This window comes from Plectropomus leopardus, chromosome 6, assembly GCF_026936395.1.
Source record: "Plectropomus leopardus strain MGB_pleo_1.0 chromosome 6, ASM2693639v1, whole genome shotgun sequence".
In the NCBI taxonomy this organism is placed as follows: domain Eukaryota; kingdom Metazoa; phylum Chordata; class Actinopteri; order Perciformes; family Serranidae; genus Plectropomus; species Plectropomus leopardus.
In genome coordinates this window covers 22,020,141-22,043,471 of record NC_142181.1, presented here as the reverse complement: position 1 = coordinate 22,043,471, position 23,331 = coordinate 22,020,141, and the positions used below count along the sequence as shown (strand labels likewise).

The 23,331-nt window shown below is 36.2% G+C and overlaps 1 protein-coding gene across 1 annotated transcript; it reads left to right on the top strand.

The window, feature by feature from the left end:
- Positions 1–15,715: 15,715 nt before the first annotated feature.
- On the top strand, positions 15,716–22,467 carry il12a (interleukin 12a). The gene is made up of 7 exons (XM_088078991.1): positions 15,716–20,257; positions 20,372–20,526; positions 20,653–20,742; positions 21,003–21,044; positions 21,247–21,387; positions 21,519–21,560; positions 21,719–22,467. The coding sequence occupies exons 1-7, from the start codon at positions 20,227–20,229 to the stop codon at positions 21,857–21,859; spliced, it is 642 nt and encodes a 213-aa protein (XP_087935117.1). The 5' UTR covers positions 15,716–20,226; the 3' UTR covers positions 21,860–22,467.
- Positions 22,468–23,331: the final 864 nt, after the last annotated feature.

The window sequence follows — 23,331 nt, the reverse complement described above, 5'->3', positions numbered from 1 at the left end:
ATAGAAAGTTGCAAAAAGAGCCAAAAACACCATTATTTGGCAAGTCGAAAAAATGACCAAAAATGCAAGACTATAGTAAGGCAAAAATGTCAAAATTTGACACGTCCCAAAATCTGTTGAAAACTGCTGGAAACCGCTTAGAATACCCTGCCAAAACACTCCATAGCATAGAAAGTTGCAAAAAGAACCAAATAGATCATTATTTGGCAAGTCGAAAAAATAGCCAAAAATGCAAGACTATAGTAAGGCAAAAATGTCAAAATTTGACAATTTCTAAAACCCGTTGAAAGTAGCTGGAAACACCTTAGAATAGCCTGTCAAGACACGCCATAGCATAGAAAGTTGCAAAAAGAACCAAAAACACCATTATTTGGCAAGTCGAAAAAATGACCAAAAATGCAAGACTATAGTAAGGCAAAAATGTCAAAATTTGACACGTCCCAAAAACTATTGAAAACTGCTGGAAACCGCTTAGAATACCCTGCCAAAACACTCCATAGCATAGAAAGTTGCAAAAAGAGCCAAAAACACCATTATTTGGCAAGTCGAAAAATGACCAAAATGCAAGACTATAGTAAGGCAAAATATCAAAATTTGACACGTCCCAAAAACTATTGAAAACTGCTGGAAACCGCTTAGAATACCCTGCCAAAACACTCCATAGCATAGAAAGTTGCAAAAAGAGCCAAAAACACCATTATTTGGCAAGTCGAAAAAATGACCAAAAATGCAAGACTATAGTAAGGCAAAAATGTCAAAATTTGACACGTCCCAAAAACTATTGAAAACTGTTGGAAACCGCTTAGAATAGCCTGCCAAAACACTCCATAGCATAGAAAGTTGCAAAAGAACCAAAAGACCATTATTTGGCAAGTCGAAAAATGACCAAAATGCAAGACTATAGTAAGGCAAAATGTCAAAATTTGACACGTCCTAAAACTATTGAAAGTAGCTGGAAACAGCTTAGAATACCCTGCCAAAACACTCCATAGCATAGAAAGTTGCAAAAGAGCCAAAAGACCATTATTTGGCAAGTCGAAAAAATGACCAAAAATGCAAGACTATAGTAAGGCAAAAATGTCAAAATTTGACACGTCCCAAAAACTATTGAAAACTGTTGGAAACCGCTTAGAATAGCCTGCCAAAACACTCCATAGCATAGAAAGTTGCAAAAAGAGCCAAAAACACCATTATTTGGCAAGTCGAAAAAATGACCAAAATGCAAGACTATAGTAAGGCAAAATGTCAAAATTTGACACGTCCCAAAAACTATTGAAAACTGCTGGAAACAGCTTAGAATAGCCTGCCAAAACACTCCATAGCATAGAAAGTTACAAAAAGAGCCAAAACCACCATTATTTGGCAAGTCGAAAAAATGACCAAAAATGCAAGACTATAGTAAGGCAAAAATGTCAAAATTTGACAATTTCTAAAACCCGTTGAAAGTTGCTGGAAACACCTTAGAATAGCCTGTCAAGACACGCCATAGCATAGAAAGTTGCAAAAAGAACCAAAAACACCATTATTTGGCAAGTCGAAAAAATGACCAAAAATGCAAGACTATAGTAAGGCAAAAATGTCAAAATTTGACACGTCCCAAAAACTATTGAAAACTGCTGGAAACCGCTTAGAATACCCTGCCAAAACACTCCATAGCATAGAAAGTTGCAAAAAGAGCCAAAAACACCATTATTTGGCAAGTCGAAAAAATGACCAAAAATGCAAGACTATAGTAAGGCAAAAATGTCAAAATTTGACATGTCCTAAAACTATTGAAAACTGCTGGAAACACCTTAGAATAGCCTGTCAAGACACGCCATAGCATAGAAAGTTGCAAAAAGAGCCAAAAACACCATTATTTGGCAAGTCGAAAAAATGACCAAAAATGCAAGACTATAGTAAGGCAAAAATGTCAAAATTTGACACGTCCCAAAATCTGTTGAAAACTGCTGGAAACCGCTTAGAATACCCTGCCAAAACACTCCATAGCATAGAAAGTTGCAAAAAGAACCAAATAGATCATTATTTGGCAAGTCGAAAAAATAGCCAAAAATGCAAGACTATAGTAAGGCAAAAATGTCAAAATTTGACAATTTCTAAAACCCGTTGAAAGTAGCTGGAAACACCTTAGAATAGCCTGTCAAGACACGCCATAGCATAGAAAGTTGCAAAAAGAACCAAAAACACCATTATTTGGCAAGTCGAAAAAATGACCAAAAATGCAAGACTATAGTAAGGCAAAAATGTCAAAATTTGACACGTCCCAAAAACTATTGAAAACTGCTGGAAACCGCTTAGAATAGCCTGCCAAAACACTCCATAGCATAGAAAGTTGCAAAAAGAGCCAAAAACACCATTATTTGGCAAGTCGAAAAAATGACCAAAAATGCAAGACTATAGTAAGGCAAAAATGTCAAAATTTGACACGTCCCAAAAACTATTGAAAACTGTTGGAAACCGCTTAGAATACCTTGCCAAAACACTCCATAGCATAGAAAGTTGCAAAAAGAACCAAATAGATCATTATTTGGCAAGTCGAAAAAATAGCCAAAAATGCAAGACTATAGTAAGGCAAAAATGTCAAAATTTGACACGTCCCAAAAACTATTGAAAACTGCTGGAAACAGCTTAGAATAGCCTGCCAAAACACTCCATAGCATAGAAAGTTGCAAAAAGAGCCAAAAACACCATTATTTGGCAAGTCGAAAAAATTAACGAAAATGCAAGACTATAGTAAGGCAAAAATGTCAAAATTTGACAATTTCTAAAACCCGTTGAAAGTAGCTGGAAACACCTTAGAATAGCCTGTCAAGACACGCCATAGCATAGAAAGTTGCAAAAAGAGCCAAAAACACCATTATTTGGCAAGTCGAAAAAATTACCGAAAATGCAAGACTATAGTAAGGCAAAAATGTCAAAATTTGACAATTTCTAAAACCCGTTGAAAGTAGCTGGAAACACCTTAGAATAGCCTGTCAAGACACGCCATAGCATAGAAAGTTGCAAAAAGAACCAAAAACACCATTATTTGGCAAGTCGAAAAAATGACCAAAAATGCAAGACTATAGTAAGGCAAAAATGTCAAAATTTGACACGTCCCAAAAACTATTGAAAACTGTTGGAAACCGCTTAGAATACCCTGCCAAAACACTCCATAGCATAGAAAGTTGCAAAAAGAGCCAAAAACACCATTATTTGGCAAGTCGAAAAAATGACCAAAAATGCAAGACTATAGTAAGGCAAAAATGTCAAAATTTCACACGTCCCAAAAACTATTGAAAACTGTTGGAAACCGCTTAGAATACCCTGCCAAAACACTCCATAGCATAGAAAGTTGCAAAAAGAGCCAAAAACACCATTATTTGGCAAGTCGAAAAAATGACCAAAAATGCAAGACTATAGTAAGGCAAAAATGTCAAAATTTCACACGTCCCAAAAACTATTGAAAACTGTTGGAAACCGCTTAGAATACCTTGCCAAAACACTCCATAGCATAGAAAGTTGCAAAAAGAGCCAAAAACACCATTATTTGGCAAGTCGAAAAAATGACCAAAAATGCAAGACTATAGTAAGGCAAAAATGTCAAAATCTGACAATGTCTAAAACCCGTTGAAAGTTGCTGGAAACACCTTAGAATAGCCTGTCAAGACACGCCATAGCATAGAAAGTTGCAAAAAGAACCAAAAACACCATTATTTGGCAAGTCGAAAAAATGACCAAAAATGCAAGACTATAGTAAGGCAAAAATGTCAAAATTTGACACGTCCCAAAAACTATTGAAAACTGCTGGAAACCGCTTAGAATACCCTGCCAAAACACGCCATAGCATAGAAAGTTGCAAAAAGAGCCAAAAACACCATTATTTGGCAAGTCGAAAAAATGACCAAAAATGCAAGACTATAGTAAGGCAAAAATGTCAAAATTTCACACGTCCCAAAAACTATTGAAAACTGCTGGAAACAGCTTAGAATAGCCTGCCAAAACACTCCATAGCATAGAAAGTTGCAAAAAGAGCCAAAAACACCATTATTTGGCAAGTCGAAAAAATGACCAAAAATGCAAGACTATAGTAAGGCAAAAATGTCAAAATTTGACACGTCCCAAAAACTATTGAAAACTGCTGGAAACAGCTTAGAATAGCCTGCCAAAACACTCCATAGCATAGAAAGTTGCAAAAAGAGCCAAAAACACCATTATTTGGCAAGTCGAAAAAATTAACGAAAATGCAAGACTATAGTAAGGCAAAAATGTCAAAATTTGACAATTTCTAAAACCCGTTGAAAGTAGCTGGAAACACCTTAGAATAGCCTGTCAAGACACGCCATAGCATAGAAAGTTGCAAAAAGAGCCAAAAACACCATTATTTGGCAAGTCGAAAAAATGACCAAAAATGCAAGACTATAGTAAGGCAAAAATGTCAAAATTTGACAATTTCTAAAACCCGTTGAAAGTAGCTGGAAACACCTTAGAATAGCCTGTCAAGACACGCCATAGCATAGAAAGTTGCAAAAAGAACCAAAAACACCATTATTTGGCAAGTCGAAAAAATGACCAAAAATGCAAGACTATAGTAAGGCAAAAATGTCAAAATTTGACACGACCCAAAAACTATTGAAAACTGTTGGAAACCGCTTAGAATACCCTGCCAAAACACTCCATAGCATAGAAAGTTGCAAAAAGAGCCAAAAACACCATTATTTGGCAAGTCGAAAAAATGACCAAAAATGCAAGACTATAGTAAGGCAAAAATGTCAAAATTTCACACGTCCCAAAAACTATTGAAAACTGTTGGAAACCGCTTAGAATACCCTGCCAAAACACTCCATAGCATAGAAAGTTGCAAAAAGAGCCAAAAACACCATTATTTGGCAAGTCGAAAAAATGACCAAAAATGCAAGACTATAGTAAGGCAAAAATGTCAAAATTTCACACGTCCCAAAAACTATTGAAAACTGCTGGAAACAGCTTAGAATAGCCTGCCAAAACACTCCATAGCATAGAAAGTTGCAAAAAGAGCCAAAAACACCATTATTTGGCAAGTCGAAAAAATTACCGAAAATGCAAGACTATAGTAAGGCAAAAATGTCAAAATTTGACAATTTCTAAAACCCGTTGAAAGTAGCTGGAAACACCTTAGAATAGCCTGTCAAGACACGCCATAGCATAGAAAGTTGCAAAAAGAACCAAAAACACCATTATTTGGCAAGTCGAAAAAATGACCAAAAATGCAAGACTATAGTAAGGCAAAAATGTCAAAATTTCACACGTCCCAAAAACTATTGAAAACTGCTGGAAACCGCTTAGAATACCCTGCCAAAACACGCCATAGCATAGAAAGTTGCAAAAAGAGCCAAAAACACCATTATTTGGCAAGTCGAAAAAATGACCAAAAATGCAAGACTATAGTAAGGCAAAAATGTCAAAATTTGACAATTTCTAAAACCCGTTGAAAGTAGCTGGAAACACCTTAGAATAGCCTGTCAAGACACGCCATAGCATAGAAAGTTGCAAAAAGAACCAAAAACACCATTATTTGGCAAGTCGAAAAAATGACCAAAAATGCAAGACTATAGTAAGGCAAAAAGGTCAAAATTTCACACGTCCCAAAAACTATTGAAAACTGCTGGAAACAGCTTAGAATAGCCTGCCAAAACACTCCATAGCATAGAAAGTTGCAAAAGGAGCCAAAAACACCATTATTTGGCAAGTCGAAAAAATGACCAAAAATGCAAGACTATAGTAAGGCAAAAATGTCAAAATTTGACAATTTCTAAAACCCGTTGAAAGTAGCTGGAAACACCTTAGAATAGCCTGTCAAGACACGCCATAGCATAGAAAGTTGCAAAAGAACCAAAACACCATTATTTGGCAAGTCGAATAAAATGACCAAAAATGCAAGACTATAGTAAGGCAAAAATGTCAAAATTTGACACGTCCCAAAAACTATTGAAAACTGTTGGAAACCGCTTAGAATAGCCTGCCAAAACACTCCATAGCATAGAAAGTTGCAAAAAGAGCCAAAAACACCATTATTTGGCAAGTCGAAAAAATTACCAAAAATGCAAGACTATAGTAAGGCAAAAATGTCAAAATTTGACACGTCCCAAAAACTATTGAAAACTGCTGGAAACAGCTTAGAATAGCCTGCCAAAACACTCCATAGCATAGAAAGTTGCAAAAGGAGCCAAAAACACCATTATTTGGCAAGTCGAAAAAATTACCAAAATGCAAGACTATAGTAAGGCAAAATGTCAAAATTTGACAATTTCTAAAACCCGTTGAAAGTAGCTGAAACACCTTAGAATAGCCTGTCAAGACACGCCATAGCATAGAAAGTTGCAAAAGAACCAAAAACACCATTATTTGGCAAGTCGAAAAATGACCAAAAATGCAAGACTATAGTAAGGCAAAATGTCAAAATTTGACACGTCCCAAAAACTATTGAAAACTGCTGAAACCGCTTAGAATACCCTGCCAAAACACTCCATAGCATAGAAAGTTGCAAAAGAGCCAAAAACACCATTATTTGGCAAGTCGAAAAAATGACCAAAAATGCAAGACTATAGTAAGGCAAAAATGTCAAAATTTGACACGTCCCAAAAACTATTGAAAACTGTTGGAAACAGCTTAGAATACCCTGCCAAAACACTCCACGGCATAGAAAGTTGCAAAAAGAGCCAAAAACACCATTATTTGGCAAGTCGAAAAAATGACCAAAAATGCAAGACTATAGTAAGGCAAAAATGTCAAAATTTGACACGTCCCAAAAACTATTGAAAACTGTTGGAAACCGCTTAGAATAGCCTGCCAAACCACTTCAAAGCATAGAAAGTTGCAAAAAGAGCCAAAAACACCATTATTTGGCAAGTCGAAAAAATGACCAAAAATGCAAGACTATAGTAAGGCAAAAATGTCAAAATTTGACACGTCCCAAAAACTATTGAAAACTGCTGGTAAACAGCTTAGAATAGCCTGCCAAAACACTCCATAGCATAGAAAGTTGCAAAAAGAGCCAAAAACACCATTATTTGGCAAGTCGAAAAAATGACAGAAACTGCAAGACTATAGTAAGGCAAAAATGTCAAAATTTGACACGTCCCAAAAACTATTGAAAACTGTTGGAAACCGCTTAGAATAGCCTGCCAAAACACTCCATAGCATAGAAAGTTGCAAAAAGAGCCAAAAACACCATTATTTGGCAAGTCGAAAAAATGACAAAAAATGCAAGACTATAGTAAGGCAAAAATGTCAAAATTTGACACGTCCCAAAAACTATTGAAAACTGCTGGAAACCGCTTAGAATACCCTGCCAAAACACTCCATAGCATAGAAAGTTGCAAAAAGAGCCAAAAACACCATTATTTGGCAAGTCGAAAAAATGACCAAAAATGCAAGACTATAGTAAGGCAAAAATGTCAAAATTTGACACGTCCCAAAAACTATTGAAAACTGCTGGAAACAGCTTAGAATACCCTGCCAAAACACTCCACGGCATAGAAAGTTGCAAAAAGAGCCAAAAACACCATTATTTGGCAAGTCGAAAAAATGACCAAAAATGCAAGACTATAGTAAGGCAAAAATGTCAAAATTTGACACGTCCCAAAAACTATTGAAAACTGTTGGAAACCGCTTAGAATAGCCTGCCAAACCACTTCAAAGCATAGAAAGTTGCAAAAAGAGCCAAAAACACCATTATTTGGCAAGTCGAAAAAATGACCAAAAATGCAAGACTATAGTAAGGCAAAAATGTCAAAATTTGACACGTCCCAAAAACTATTGAAAACTGCTGGTAAACAGCTTAGAATAGCCTGCCAAAACACTCCATAGCATAGAAAGTTGCAAAAAGAGCCAAAAACACCATTATTTGGCAAGTCGAAAAAATGACCAAAAATGCAAGACTATAGTAAGGCAAAAATGTCAAAATTTGACACGTCCCAAAAACTATTGAAAACTGTTGGAAACCGCTTAGAATAGCCTGCCAAACCACTTCAAAGCATAGAAAGTTGCAAAAAGAGCCAAAAAGACCATTATTTGGCAAGTCGAAAAAATGACCAAAAATGCAAGACTATAGTAAGGCAAAAATGTCAAAATTTGACACGTCCCAAAAACTATTGAAAACTGCTGGTAAACAGCTTAGAATAGCCTGCCAAAACACTCCATAGCATAGAAAGTTGCAAAAAGAGCCAAAAACACCATTATTTGGCAAGTCGAAAATATGACAGAAACTGCAAGACTATAGTAAGGCAAAAATGTCAAAATTTGACACGTCCCAAAAACTATTGAAAACTGCTGGAAACAGCTTAGAATACCCTGCCAAAACACTCCATAGCATAGAAAGTTGCAAAAGAGCCAAAAACACCATTATTTGGCAAGTCGAAAAATGACCAAAAATACAAGACTATAGTAAGGCAAAAATGTCAAAATCTGACACGTCCCAAAAACTATTGGAAACTGTTGGAAACCGCTTAGAATAGCCTGCCAAACCTCTTCAAAGCATAGAAAGTTGCAAAAAGAGCCAAAAAGACCATTATTTGGCAAGTCGAAAAAATGACCAAAAATGCAAGACTATAGTAAGGCAAAAATGTCAAAATTTCACACGTCCCAAAAACTATTGAAAACTGCTGGTAAACAGCTTAGAATAGCCTGCCAAAACACTCCATAGCATAGAAAGTTGCAAAAAGAGCCAAAAACACCATTATTTGGCAAGTCGAAAAAATGACCAAAAATGCAAGACTATAGTAAGGCAAAAATGTCAAAATTTGACACGTCCCAAAAACTATTGAAAACTGTTGGAAACCGCTTAGAATACCCTGCCAAACCACTCCATAGCATAGAAAGTTGCAAAAAGAGCCAAAAACACCATTATTTGGCAAGTCGAAAAAATGACCAAAAATGCAAGACTATAGTAAGGCAAAAATATCAAAATTTGACACGTCCCAAAAACTATTGAAAACTGCTGGTAAACAGCTTAGAATAGCCTGCCAAAACACTCCATAGCATAGAAAGTTGCAAAAGAGCCAAAACACCATTATTTGGCAAGTCGAATAAAATGACAAAAATGCAAGACTATAGTAAGGCAAAAATATCAAAATTTGACACGTCCCAAAAACTATTGAAAACTGCTGGAAACCGCTTAGAATAGCCTGCCAAAACACTCCATAGCATAGAAAGTTGCAAAAAGAGCCAAAAACACCATTATTTGGCAAGTCGAAAAAATGACCAAAAATGCAAGACTATAGTAAGGCAAAAATATCAAAATTTGACACGTCCCAAAAACTATTGAAAACTGCTGGAAACCGCTTAGAATAGCCTGCCAAAACACTCCATAGCATAGAAAGTTGCAAAAAGAGCCAAAAACACCATTATTTGGCAAGTCGAAAAAATGACCAAAAATGCAAGACTATTGTAAGGCAAAAATGTCAACATTTGACACGTCCCAAAAACTATTGAAAACTGTTGGAAACCGCTTATAATAGCCTGCCAAAACACTCCATAGCACAGAAAGTTGCAAAAAGAGCCAAAAACACCATTATTTGGCAAGTCGAAAAAATGACCAAAAATGCAAGACTATAGTAAGGCAAAAATGTCAAAATTTGACACGTCCCAAAAACTATTGAAAACTGCTGGAAACAGCTTAGAATAGCCTGCCAAAACACTCCACTGCATAGAAAGTTGCAAAAAGACCCAAAAACACCATTATTTGGCATGTTGAAAAAATTACGGAATATGCAAGACTATAGTAAGGCAAAAATGTCAAAATTTGAGAAGTCCTAAAACCCGTTGAAAGTAGCTGGAAACACCTTAGAATAGCCTGCCAAAACACTCCACTGCATAGAAAGTTGCAAAAAGACCCAAAAACACCATTATTTGGCATGTTGAAAAAATTACGGAATATGCAAGACTATAGTAAGGCAAAAATGTCAAAATTTGAGAAGTCCTAAAACCCGTTGAAAGTAGCTGGAAACACCTTAGAATAGCCTGCCAAGACACGCCATAGCATAGAAAGTTGCAAAAAGAACCAAAAACACCATTATTTGGCAAGTCGAAAAAATGACAAAAAATGCAAGACTATTGTAAGGCAAAAATGTCAACATTTGACACGTCCCAAAAACTATTGAAAACTGTTGGAAACCGCTTAGAATAGCCTGCCAAAACACTCCATAGCATAGAAAGTTGCAAAAAGAGCCAAAAACACCATTATTTGGCAAGTCGAAAAAATGACCAAAAATGCAAGACTATAGTAAGGCAAAAATGTCAAAATTTGACACGTCCCAAAAACTATTGAAAACTGTTGGAAACCGCTTAGAATACCCTGCCAAAACACTCCATAGCATAGAAAGTTGCAAAAAGAGCCAAAAACACCATTATTTGGCAAGTCGAAAAAATTGCCAAAAATGCAAGACTATAGTAAGGCAAAAATGTCAAAATTTCACACGTCCCAAAAACTATTGAAAACTGCTGGAAACAGCTTAGAATAGCCTGCCAAAACACTCCATAGCATAGAAAGTTGCAAAAAGAGCCAAAAACACCATTATTTGGCAAGTCGAAAAAATGACCAAAAATGCAAGACTATAGTAAGGCAAAAATGTCAAAATTTGACAATTTCTAAAACCCGTTGAAAGTAGCTGGAAACACCTTAGAATAGCCTGTCAAGACACGCCATAGCATAGAAAGTTGCAAAAAGAACCAAAAACACCATTATTTGGCAAGTCGAAAAAATGACCAAAAAATGCAAGACTATAGTAAGGCAAAAATGTCAAAATTTGACACGTCCCAAAAACTATTGAAAACTGCTGGAAACAGCTTAGAATAGCCTGCCAAAACACTCCACGGCATAGAAAGTTGCAAAAAGAGCCAAAAACACCATTATTTGGCAAGTCGAAAAAATGACCAAAAATGCAAGACTATAGTAAGGCAAAAATGTCAAAATTAGACACGTCCCAAAAACTATTGAAAACTGTTGGAAACCGCTTAGAATACCCTGCCAAAACACTCCATAGCATAGAAAGTTGCAAAAAGAGCCAAAAACACCATTATTTGGCAAGTCGAAAAAATGACCAAAAATGCAAGACTATAGTAAGGCAAAAATGTCAAAATTTGACAATTTCTAAAACCCGTTGAAAGTAGCTGGAAACACCTTAGAATAGCCTGTCAAGACACGCCATAGCATAGAAAGTTGCAAAAAGAACCAAAAACACCATTATTTGGCAAGTCGAAAAAATGACCAAAAATGCAAGACTATAGTAAGGCAAAATGTCAAAATTTGACACGTCCCAAAAACTATTGAAAACTGCTGGAAACCGCTTAGAATACCCTGCCAAAACACTCCATAGCATAGAAAGTTGCAAAAAGAGCCAAAAACACCATTATTTGGCAAGTCGAAAAAATGACCAAAAATGCAAGACTATAGTAAGGCAAAAATGTCAAAATTTGACACGTCCCAAAAACTATTGAAAACTGTTGGAAACCGCTTAGAATAGCCTGCCAAACCTCTTCAAAGCATAGAAAGTTGCAAAAAGAGCCAAAAAGACCATTATTTGGCAAGTCGAAAAAATGACCAAAAATGCAAGACTATAGTAAGGCAAAAATGTCAAAATTTGACAATTTCTAAAACCCGTTGAAAGAAGCTGGAAACACCTTAGAATAGCCTGTCAAGACACGCCATAGCATAGAAAGTTGCAAAAAGAACCAAAAACACCATTATTTGGCAAGTCGAAAAAATTACTGAAAATGCACGACTATAGTAAGGCAAAAATGTCAAAATTTGACACGCCCCAAAAACTATTGAAAACTGTTGGAAACCGCTTAGAATAGCCTACCAAAACACTCCATAGCATAGAAAGTTGCAAAAAGAAACAAAAACACCATTATTTGGCAAGTCGAAAAATTACCAAAATGCAAGACTATAATAAGGCAAAAATGTCAAAATATGACAATTTCTAAAACCCGTTGAAAGTAGCTGGAAACACCTTAGAATAGCCTGTCAAGACACGCCATAGCATAGAAAGTTGCAAAAAGAGCCAAAAACACCATTATTTGGCAAGTCGAAAAAATTAACGAAAATGCAAGACTATAGTAAGGCAAAAATGTCAAAATTTCACACGTCCCAAAAACTATTGAAAACTGTTGGAAACCGCTTAGAATACCCTGCCAAAACACTCCATAGCATAGAAAGTTGCAAAAAGAGCCAAAAACACCATTATTTGGCAAGTCGAAAAAATGACCAAAAATGCAAGACTATAGTAAGGCAAAAATTTCAAAATTTCACACGTCATAAAAACTATTGAAAACTGCTGGAAACAGCTTAGAATAGCCTGCCAAAACACTCCATAGCATAGAAAGTTGCAAAAAGAGTCAAAAACACCATTATTTGGCAAGTCGAAAAAATGACCAAAAATGCAAGACTATAGTAAGGCAAAAATGTCAAAATTTGACACGTCCCAAAAACTATTGAAAACTGTTGGAAACCGCTGAGAATAGCCTGCCAAAACACTCCATAGCATAGAAAGTTGCAAAAAGAGCCAAAAACACCATTATTTGGCAAGTCGAAAAAATGACCAAAAATGCAAGACTATAGTAAGGCAAAAATGTCAAAATTTGATATGTCCCAAAAACTATTGAAAACTGTTGGAAACCGCTTAGAATAGCCTGCCAAAACACTCCATAGCATAGAAAGTTGCAAAAAAAAGCCAAAAACACCATTATTTGGCAAGTCGAATAAAATGACAAAAATGCAAGACTATAGTAAGGCAAAAATGTCAAAATTTGACACGTCCCAAAAACTATTGAAAACTGCTGGAAACAGCTTAGAATAGCCTGCCAAAACACTCCATAGCATAGAAAGTTGCAAAAAGAGTCAAAAACACCATTATTTGGCATGTTGAAAAAATTACCGAAAATGCAAGACTATAGTAAGGCAAAAATGTCAAAATTTGAGAAGTCCTAAAACCCATTGAAAGTAGCTGGAAACACCTTAGAATAGCCTGCCAAGACACGCCATAGCATAGAAAGTTGCAAAAAGAGCCAAAAACACCATTATTTGGCAAGTCGAAAAAATGACAAAAAATGCAAGACTATAGTAAGGCAAAAATGTCAAAATTTGACACGTCCCAAAAACTATTGAAAACTGCTGGAAACAGCTTAGAACAGCCTGCCAAAACACTCCACGGCATAGAAAGTTGCAAAAAGACCCAAAAACACCATTATTTGGAATGTTGGAAAAATTACGGAATATGCAAGACTATAGTAAGGCAAAAATGTCAAAATTTGACACGTCCCAAAAACTATTGGAAATTGTTGGAAACCGCTTAGAATACCCTGCCAAAACACTCCATAGCATAGAAAGTTGCAAAAAGAGCCAAAAACACCATTATTTGGCAAGTCGAAAAAATGACCAAAAATGCAAGACTATAGTAAGGCAAAAATGTCAAAATTTGACACGTCCCAAAAACTATTGAAAACTGTTGGAAACCGCTTAGAATAGCCTGCCAAACCTCTTCAAAGCATAGAAAGTTGCAAAAAGAGCCAAAAAGACCATTATTTGGCAAGTCGAAAAAATGACCAAAAATGCAAGACTATAGTAAGGCAAAAATGTCAAAATTTGACAATTTCTAAAACCCGTTGAAAGAAGCTGGAAACACCTTAGAATAGCCTGTCAAGACACGCCATAGCATAGAAAGTTGCAAAAAGAACCCAAAACACCATTATTTGGCAAGTCAAAAAAATTACTGAAAATGCAAGACTATAGTAAGGCAAAAATGTCAAAATTTGACACGTCCCAAAAACTATTGAAAACTGTTGGAAACCGCTTAGAATAGCCTACCAAAACACTCCATAGCATAGAAAGTTGCAAAAAGAGCCAAAAACACCATTATTTGGCAAGTCGAAAAAATTACCGAAAATGCAAGACTATAGTAAGGCAAAAATGTCAAAATTTGACAATTTCTAAAACCCGTTGAAAGTAGCTGGAAACACCTTAGAATAGCCTGTCAAGACACGCCATAGCATAGAAAGTTGCAAAAAGAGCCAAAAACACCATTATTTGGCAAGTCGAAAAAATGACCAAAAATGCAAGACTATAGTAAGGCAAAAATTTCAAAATTTCACACGTCATAAAAACTATTGAAAACTGCTGGAAACAGCTTAGAATAGCCTGCCAAAACACTCCATAGCATAGAAAGTTGCAAAAAGAGTCAAAAACACCATTATTTGGCAAGTCGAAAAAATGACCAAAAATGCAAGACTATAGTAAGGCAAAAATGTCAAAATTTGACACGTCCCAAAAACTATTGAAAACTGTTGGAAACCGCTTAGAATACCCTGCCAAAACACTCCATAGCATAGAAAGTTGCAAAAAGAGCCAAAAACACCATTATTTGGCAAGTCGAAAAAATGACCAAAAATGCAAGACTATAGTAAGGCAAAAATTTCAAAATTTCACACGTCATAAAAACTATTGAAAACTGCTGGAAACAGCTTAGAATAGCCTGCCAAAACACTCCATAGCATAGAAAGTTGCAAAAAGAGCCAAAAACACCATTATTTGGCAAGTCGAAAAAATGACCAAAAATGCAAGACTATAGTAAGGCAAAAATGTCAAAATTTGACACGTCCCAAAAACTATTGAAAACTGTTGGAAACCGCTTAGAATAGCCTGCCAAAACACTCCATAGCATAGAAAGTTGCAAAAAGAGCCAAAAACACCATTATTTGGCAAGTCGAAAAAATGACCAAAAATGCAAGACTATAGTAAGGCAAAAATGTCAAAATTTCACACGTCCCAAAAACTATTGAAAACTGTTGGAAACCGCTTAGAATAGCCTGCCAAAACACTCCATAGCATAGAAAGTTGCAAAAAAAAGCCAAAAACACCATTATTTGGCAAGTCGAAAAAAATGACAAAATGCAAGACTATAGTAAGGCAAAAATGTCAAAATTTGACACGTCATAAAAACTATTGAAAACTGCTGGAAACAGCTTAGAATAGCCTGCCAAAACACTCCATAGCATAGAAAGTTGCAAAAAGAGTCAAAAACACCATTATTTGGCATGTTGAAAAAATTACAGAAAATGCAAGACTATAGTAAGGCAAAAATGTCAAAATTTGAGAAGTCCTAAAACCCATTGAAAGTAGCTGGAAACACCTTAGAATAGCCTGCCAAGACACGCCATAGCATAGAAAGTTGCAAAAAGAACCAAAAACACCATTATTTGGCAAGTCGAAAAAATGACAAAAAATGCAAGACTATAGTAAGGCAAAAATGTCAAAATTTGACACGTCCCAAAAACTATTGAAAACTGCTGGAAACAGCTTAGAACAGCCTGCCAAAACACTCCACGGCATAGAAAGTTGCAAAAAGACCCAAAAACACCATTATTTGGAATGTTGGAAAAATTACGGAATATGCAAGACTATAGTAAGGCAAAAATGTCAAAATTTGACACGTCCCAAAAACTATTGGAAATTGTTGGAAACCGCTTAGAATCACCTGCCAAAACACTCCATAGCATAGAAAGTTGCAAAAAGAGCCAAAAACACCATTATTTGGCAAGTCGAAAAAATGACCAAAAATGCAAGACTATAGTAAGGCAAAAATGTCAAAATTTCACACGTCCCAAAAACTATTGAAAACTGTTGGAAACCGCTTAGAATAGCCTGCCAAAACACTCCATAGCATAGAAAGTTGCAAAAAGAGCCAAAAACACCATTATTTGGCATGTTGAAAAAATTACCGAAAATGCAAGACTATAGTAAGGCAAAAATGTCAAAATTTGAGAAGTCCTAAAACCCGTTGAAAGTAGCTGGAAACACCTTAGAATAGCCTGTCAAGACACGCCATAGCATAGAAAGTTGCAAAAAGAACCAAAAACACCATTATTTGGCAAGTCGAAAAAATGACCAAAAATGCAAGACTATAGTAAGGCAAAAATGTCAAAATTTGACACGTCCCAAAAACTGTTAAAAACAATTGGAAACATCTTAAAATACCCTGCCAAGACACGCCATAGCATAGAAAGTTGCAAAAATAACCAAAAACACCATAATCTAGCATGTTGAAAAAAATGACCAAAAATGCAAGACTATAGTAAGGCAAAAATTTCAAAATTTGACACGCCCCAAAAACTATTGAAAACTGTTGGAAACAGCGTAGAATAGCCTGCCAAAACACTCCATAGCATAGAAAGTTGCAAAAAGAGCCAAAAAGACCATTATTTTGCAAGTCGAAAAAATGACCAAAAATGCAAGACTATAGTAAGGCAAAAATGCCAAAATTTCAAACGTCCCAAAAACTGTTAAAAACAATTGGAAACATCTTAGAATACCCTGCCAAGACACGCCATAGCATAGAAAGTTTCAAAAAGAGCCAAAAAGACTATTATTTGGCTAGTCGAATAAATGACCAAAAATGCAAGACTACAGTAAGGCAAAAATGTCAAAATTTGACACGTCCCAAAAACTATTGGAAACTGTTGGAAAAAGCTTAGAATAGCCTGCCAAAACACTCCGCGGCATAGGAAGTTGCAAACAGAGCCAAAAACACCATTATTTGGCATGTTGAAAAAATTACCGAAAATGTAAGAGTATAGTAAGGCAAAAATGTCAAAATTTCACACGTCCCAACAATTATTGAAAACTCTTGGAAACATCTTAGAATAGCCTGCCAAGACACGCCATAGCATAAAAAGTTGCAAAAAGAGCCAAAGACACCATTAATTGGCATGTCGAAAAAATCACCAAAAATGCAAGACTGTAGTAAGGCAAAAATTTCAAAATTTGACACGTCCCAAAAACCATTGAAAACAGGTGGAAACACCTTAGAATAGCCCACCAAGACACGCCAGAACATAGAAAGTTGCAAAAATAGCCAAAAACACCATTGTTTTGCAAGTCAAAAAATTACCGAAAATGTAAGACCATAGTAAGGCCAAAATGTCAAAATACCAAAAACCGTTAAAAACAAGTGGAAACAGCTTAGAATAGCCTGCCAAGACATGCCATAGCATAGAAAGTTTCAAAACGAGCCAAAAACACCATGATTGTCATTTTGAAAAAATGACCAAATATGCAAGACTATAGTAAGGCAAAAATGTCAAAATTTCACACGTCCCAAAAAATGTTGAAAACAGCTGGAAACAGCGTACCAACACTGAACATGCTCCATTATCAGCATGCATCATCAGATCATTGATAACCCTAAGAAGAACAGTTTCCACCATATGGCAGTGATGGAAACCATACTGAAATTTGTCTAAAATGTCATACTTATCCAAGACAGATGTGAGCTGGTTAGCAAACACTTTCTCTAAGAGCTTAGAAATAAAAGGCAGCTTGGATATGGGCCTGTAGTTCTCAGAGAGAGAGGAGAGGGCAGTCAAGATTCGATTTTTTTTAGAAGTGATTGAACAGCAGCCTGTTTGAAATAGGATGGAACCAGACCAGATGTTAAGGAGTATTGATTATAGATAGCAAAAATGGGCCAACTAAGTCAAGAACCTTTTTTATGCAAAGGAGTGGGCATGATGTCAAGGAATGCACTGCAGGATGTTTTCATGCCACCTATAATTTTTGTCAACTCTTGTAGAGTGACAGTGGAAAAATTCTCCAAAATCCGTGGCTGAGAAGGACAGTGTAATGGAGGACAAAACAAGGGAATACTATTTAAACAAATATCGCTTGTTTTCCTGATGAAAAAAAAGAAAGAAAATTATTGCTCCCATTAACTGAGGAAATTGGGACGTGAGGTGTAGGAGGAGACACAATATTACTTGTAGTTTCAAACAGGACTTTAGGATTGTGGCGGCTGTTTGAAACAAGGGCTGCCAAATATGTAGCCCTGCCCTCCTTGACCATATTATTAAAATCCATTAAGAGGTCTTTTTTTAAGTAATCATGATAGACATGCAAACGGGTGGATTTCTGCTGCTGCTCCATTTTACGATAGGCACATCTCAGGGAACAAATGCTGTCATTCATCCAAGGAGAGAATTTTTTTTACAGGACCAAGTCTAGTTGTTAGTGGAGCAATTTGTCCAGGCTCGACAAACAGAGCTCATTGAAACACTGTACTTGAAAGTCACTATTTGGCAACATAAAAGAAACAGAATTAAAAGCATCAGAAAACACAACAGCAGAATGATGGTTTAAAAAAGTGTGTGCTTAATCCATACTATACTATGGTTTTCATGAGAAATGCCATTACAAAGTCATGACATTGTATATCATGACTTTGTAATGGCAAAGAATTGATTGATTGATTGATTGATTGATTGATTGACTGATTGATTGAACTTTATTATTGTGTCATGTATTAACAATAATCCCAGCCTAAACAGGTTTACAAGACACCATTATTAAAACAAAGAGGCCAGAAACCAAAGTAGGCACATAATAATATACTAACGAAACAAACCATCCTGTCATTTCTTGTAGGCTTTATAATGGAATTATAAAGTCATACTATGGTATGTCATGGAAAACATGGAAAATGTCAAACAATAGTATTGGATTATTGTGTATTGGTATAGTATTAGACTTATATGGAATCATACTATAGTATGTCATAAAAATGTCATAGTATGTAGTATGTAGTAATCCAATGAAATGGTCGACATATATGGAATTTTATTTCATAAAAAAAGTCATTAAAAAGTCATACTATACCATACCATGAAGATATCAAACTATAATATTTCTTTGAAAGTAAAAGTATAGTGTCATAAAAAGCCATAGTGTAGTAAGTCATAAAAGTAATAGTATAATATGTAACATCAAAAGTCATAGTATAGTATGTCATAAATGGAGTAAAAGTACAGTATGACAGATAAAGTCATATATATAAAATGTCAGAAAAACTTTATATCATTGCATTTCATAAAAATGTAATTAAAAAGTCAAAGTATAGTCTGTCAGAAAAAAAAGCCAAAGTTTAGTATGTCATAAAAAGTCATTGTGTACTATGCCATAAAATGTCATAGTATTAGACATAGTAAGTGTAAAAAGGGCATGATATCATATGTCATTTGAAAGTCATAGTATATCATGTCATTATAAATTTCATTTAAAGGATATAGTATAGTATGTTATAAAAAGTCATAGTCAAAGTCATGAGTCATATGTGCCAAAAAAAAAACTCATTTATGAGTTATAGTGTAGTTTGTGTGTAAAAAAAATGCTTAGGTTTAATATTTCATGTAAAATGTCATTTAAAAGTCATAGTATACTTTTTCATTTAAAAAAATCATAGTATGATATCTAGTTAAAGAGTCTGATTATAATGTGTTATAAAAAAAAAATGCTTTATAGTATATCATTATAGTAGTGGACACCCATCATCATCTGTGTAAAAGGGGCTGCACCAAACAACAATCATCTTATCATACCAAGAGCTCTTTATGCACTGTCTGTTTCCAACAATACCTGGGTTTACTCACACTTTCATTTAGCTAAAGCCCCTGAGTGTTGAGTATTTATCAATTTACCATGCCTTCGTGTAATTAGCCAAAGTATGAATGACTCCTCTACCAGGTTAACTTGTCCCACAGAGCTGACATCACCAGCACACAGTGCTGCACAGAAATTCCAGTGATATCATTGTTACACTGTTGCATAAGAAACTCTGTCTGGTCTGAAGCATAATGTAGATTTGAGGTGGAATATTTTTTCATATATGTATATTGTTTGTATTTGTTTTGCAGATGTAAAGATTGAAGATCCTGCTGCTGACAGGAGCAGATGCTCATCATCATATACCCTACCTATAATTAATGTTGCTGTTGTTCATCACAGCTACTTCCTTCAAATCTACACTAATCGTTCATTTTAGCAATTTAATCTATTTTTCCTTTGGACAAACGCAAAAGAAGTGATCTAAACAGTTAGTAGTATCCACCCATGCGGAGTTCATCTATTATAAGGCCACTTTTACTGTAAGGAGTCGTTATTCGATTCACTTTACACATGCAGTTGTTTTGTATCTAAATTTAAACACAGTTGCATCACACTTTGAGATGCTTTCTCTCATTACATGATACAAACAATGCGGCTTCCCGTTTTTCGCTCAACCAAACAACGAGGAAATTACACCGGTATGACGTTTTGGTTTTCTTTTTGCTGGCCGGCAGAGGGAATTCCCCAACCATGCATATAAAAACAATCAGATAAGGAGGCAGCAACACAGTGCTACTGATTTACTACACGCGATCTGAGATATCTACCAAATCAGACAGATGGCAGTCTTTCATCAAAGGGTTCATTTCTGTAAGTCAGCGAGCCCCATTTTTTCCTCGTGTTTTTTTTTTTTTCTTGAGATGCATCTCTTTTGTAAACCCATAAGACGCATGTGTTGATGTTTATTATTCTCTTGCCACACAGACTTCGCCAGCTGTGTGCTGCTGATGACTTTGAGCTGGCACACATCCACAGGACTCCCGGTGCGCTCGGTGCGCTCTCTGAGCGCAGAGAAATGCGGAGAGTGCTCGTCACTTTTCAAGAGCCTCCTGGTGAATATCAAAGGGGTTCTTGACAATGTGAGTACAATTCATTGTACGATGTTTACCTTGTAATATTGCATTTGATGCCTTTTTTTCTTTTCTTTACACTGTCGTAACCTCTGTAGTTCAATAATATTTAATACCCTTATTTTTGCATTGCAGCATGATTCGTGCTATGGCATCGCACCTAATCTAATGGAGGTGAGGAATACAGTTGAGACAGTACAGGCCTGCGCACCCAATCTGACTCAGGTGACACTTGTTATTTTATCAGATATGATAAGAACAAACTATTGTTAATGTTTAATTTGAATGTATTTTTTTGCGTAAAAGAAATACCAATCGAAATTATTACTTTTTGCATAATTTTACATTTCCAGAAGAATAAAAAGCATCATAATGTCAGCACAGCTTTTATTAACTTTTACTTGGATAAGGTCTAAAAATGCTTGATTAGTTGGCTAAAACAAATTGTTCATATTTAATTTATGTTCATTTTTTTCATCCCACAGACCTCAGGCTGCATGATGCAAAGAAATTCATCCTTCAGTGAGGTAGATTACTCTTTTTAATGTTTTTCAAGCATACTGTCAGTTTAAAAAAGTTATACATTTCTTTAGTTTTGTTTTTTTACTTAAACTCAACATGTTTTAATCTGCTACTCTGCACATCATAATTGGGATTGTTTTTTATTTCAAATCTGTATTGCATTTTCTAATAAAGCAGAGTTATGGGTAATTTTTCTTGTTGTGACAGAGGGAATGTCTGGGGAACATAATGAAGGACTTGGCCCACTACGCTGCTGCAATTCAGTCCTACGTCAACTCCTCAATGAGAAGTTCCAAGGAAGCTGAACTACTGAATTCAACTCTGGGAATAATACAGAGGCTGAGGAAGGTGTGTTTGCAGAGTCAGGATTGCAAAACAGAAAGAGAGAGAGAGAGAGAGAGAGAGAGAGAAAGAGAGAGTGATAAATCTCCTGGGAAATAACATTTGAAAGCTGGCTAACAAAATCTTTGTTTAAACAGGACTGTTCCCTGAAGCCGAATGAAGAGGATGACTCCTCAGAGGTACTTTTCTATCCCTTCTTTTTTGTTTGCTCTCTTACATTTTAAGAGAAACACTGATATAAAATATATCCTTGTAAAGATTTCTCGAGGACATGCAGGGAACTTTTTGTGTATGTGGAACTGGAAGGTCATTAATTTGCATTCATGCTGTCCTTTAGGAGGGTGCTGCCCAAATGTGGGGAACTGACACCTATGATAACAGGCAGAAGATGTGTAAGATGATGAGGGGCTTCCAAGTCCGAACCATCACCATCAACCGAGCTATGGGCTACATCTCCTCAGGAGACCACATGAAGTGAACATCCTGCAACCTAATCATCATCACCATCAATCCATGTAAAACCACCTTATCTGTACTCCTGTATCTGAACAAGCCTTTCTGATCATTCACTACCATTACAATTACTCGCCAAGTAGTGCTTCATACTGCACATGCTGCAAAACCGGCATAAGCTAAGCTAAGATTAGCAGTGCAGGCCATGTTGGCCCATTTACTTGTATGAATGTATTCCAATATTTGGGGCAATGTATCTATTTATTTGAGATCTATTTATTACATCTATTTATTGATTTCGTTATTTATTTGATGCCCTGTGTTGTTAATAATTGTCATTTATAATAAATTATTTTCTTGGTATCAAATGCTAAAGTGGAAGTGATTTAATTGAACTGAAACTGGGTGCCAGGGGGATTTTTTGGGAGGGAAGCCAAGTGAGACAAAACCTTTAATCTATTTGCTTTTTAGGGGGTGGGGGGCAGAAATGAGTATGTTGCAGCTTCTACGTGCGTAACGAATGATATATTAGAGAACCCAGTATAATTTTACCTGGACTTACACACGCCTGTTTTCTAACCGACACTTTGAACACCGACACACGCTCTTTCTCTCTCCCTCCCTCAGTCACTCACTCGCACACGTAAATTGTCCTCTTGAGGTGACTTGACTTAAACATCTTATTAAGTTACTGAACCGCCCACTCGAATGCAAAACTGGCCGCTTAATGCCCAGTGCAGAGTTGATAGTGAAAAAAATCAAAAAAAGTGTGCATTTTCCTCACCCTATTTGAAGAGGAACGCCATTCTCGTGTCTTTCATGGTGGCAAAGTGGTCAATAACCATGTCCTAGAATTCCCCACTGGCCTTTAGGACCTCCACAACAACAGAGTCAATGGATATTTTGGCTAAGTTGACAAGTCTGTCCTGTCCACATGTGTTTCTCAGATATGTTTTTATCCTTTTAAGACAAGAAAATATGAGCTCTGCTGATGTGCTGGTGGCTGGTATCGTGATTATAAGCTGCAGCAGTTTGTAGACCTCCGAGAGTAAGCCCTGTAGGTCATCCTCAATAAGCCAATGAACGTCTCGTCTGTTCTCGTGGCTTTGAGAGGGCTGATTGTGCTGTTGATCCGATCCTGGCATTTTTTGAAGTCCACCGTCTACCTTTGAAGGACCTGAAGCAGTGGCTCTGTGGGGCCGTATTGAAAAACCCCGAGCAGGAAGGTGAAGTCATAATCCTCAACTTTTTGCTTCAAGGCCACACTCTGTGCAATGGTCTCCTTGTCCCATCCTGGCTCTACACACAGTAATGCAGATCTTTTTCATGAACGTGAGAAAAAAAACTGTGAAAGGCATGCTGCTTGAATACTATTTGTGCCTTAAAACCATATTTAGCTTGTGAGCATAGCTGTGGACGAATAGCGCGTTGGGGCAGTGTGCTTTCACTAAAGCCTGCACGCCACCGTGCTGTCCACTCATGCAGCTTCCTCCATCG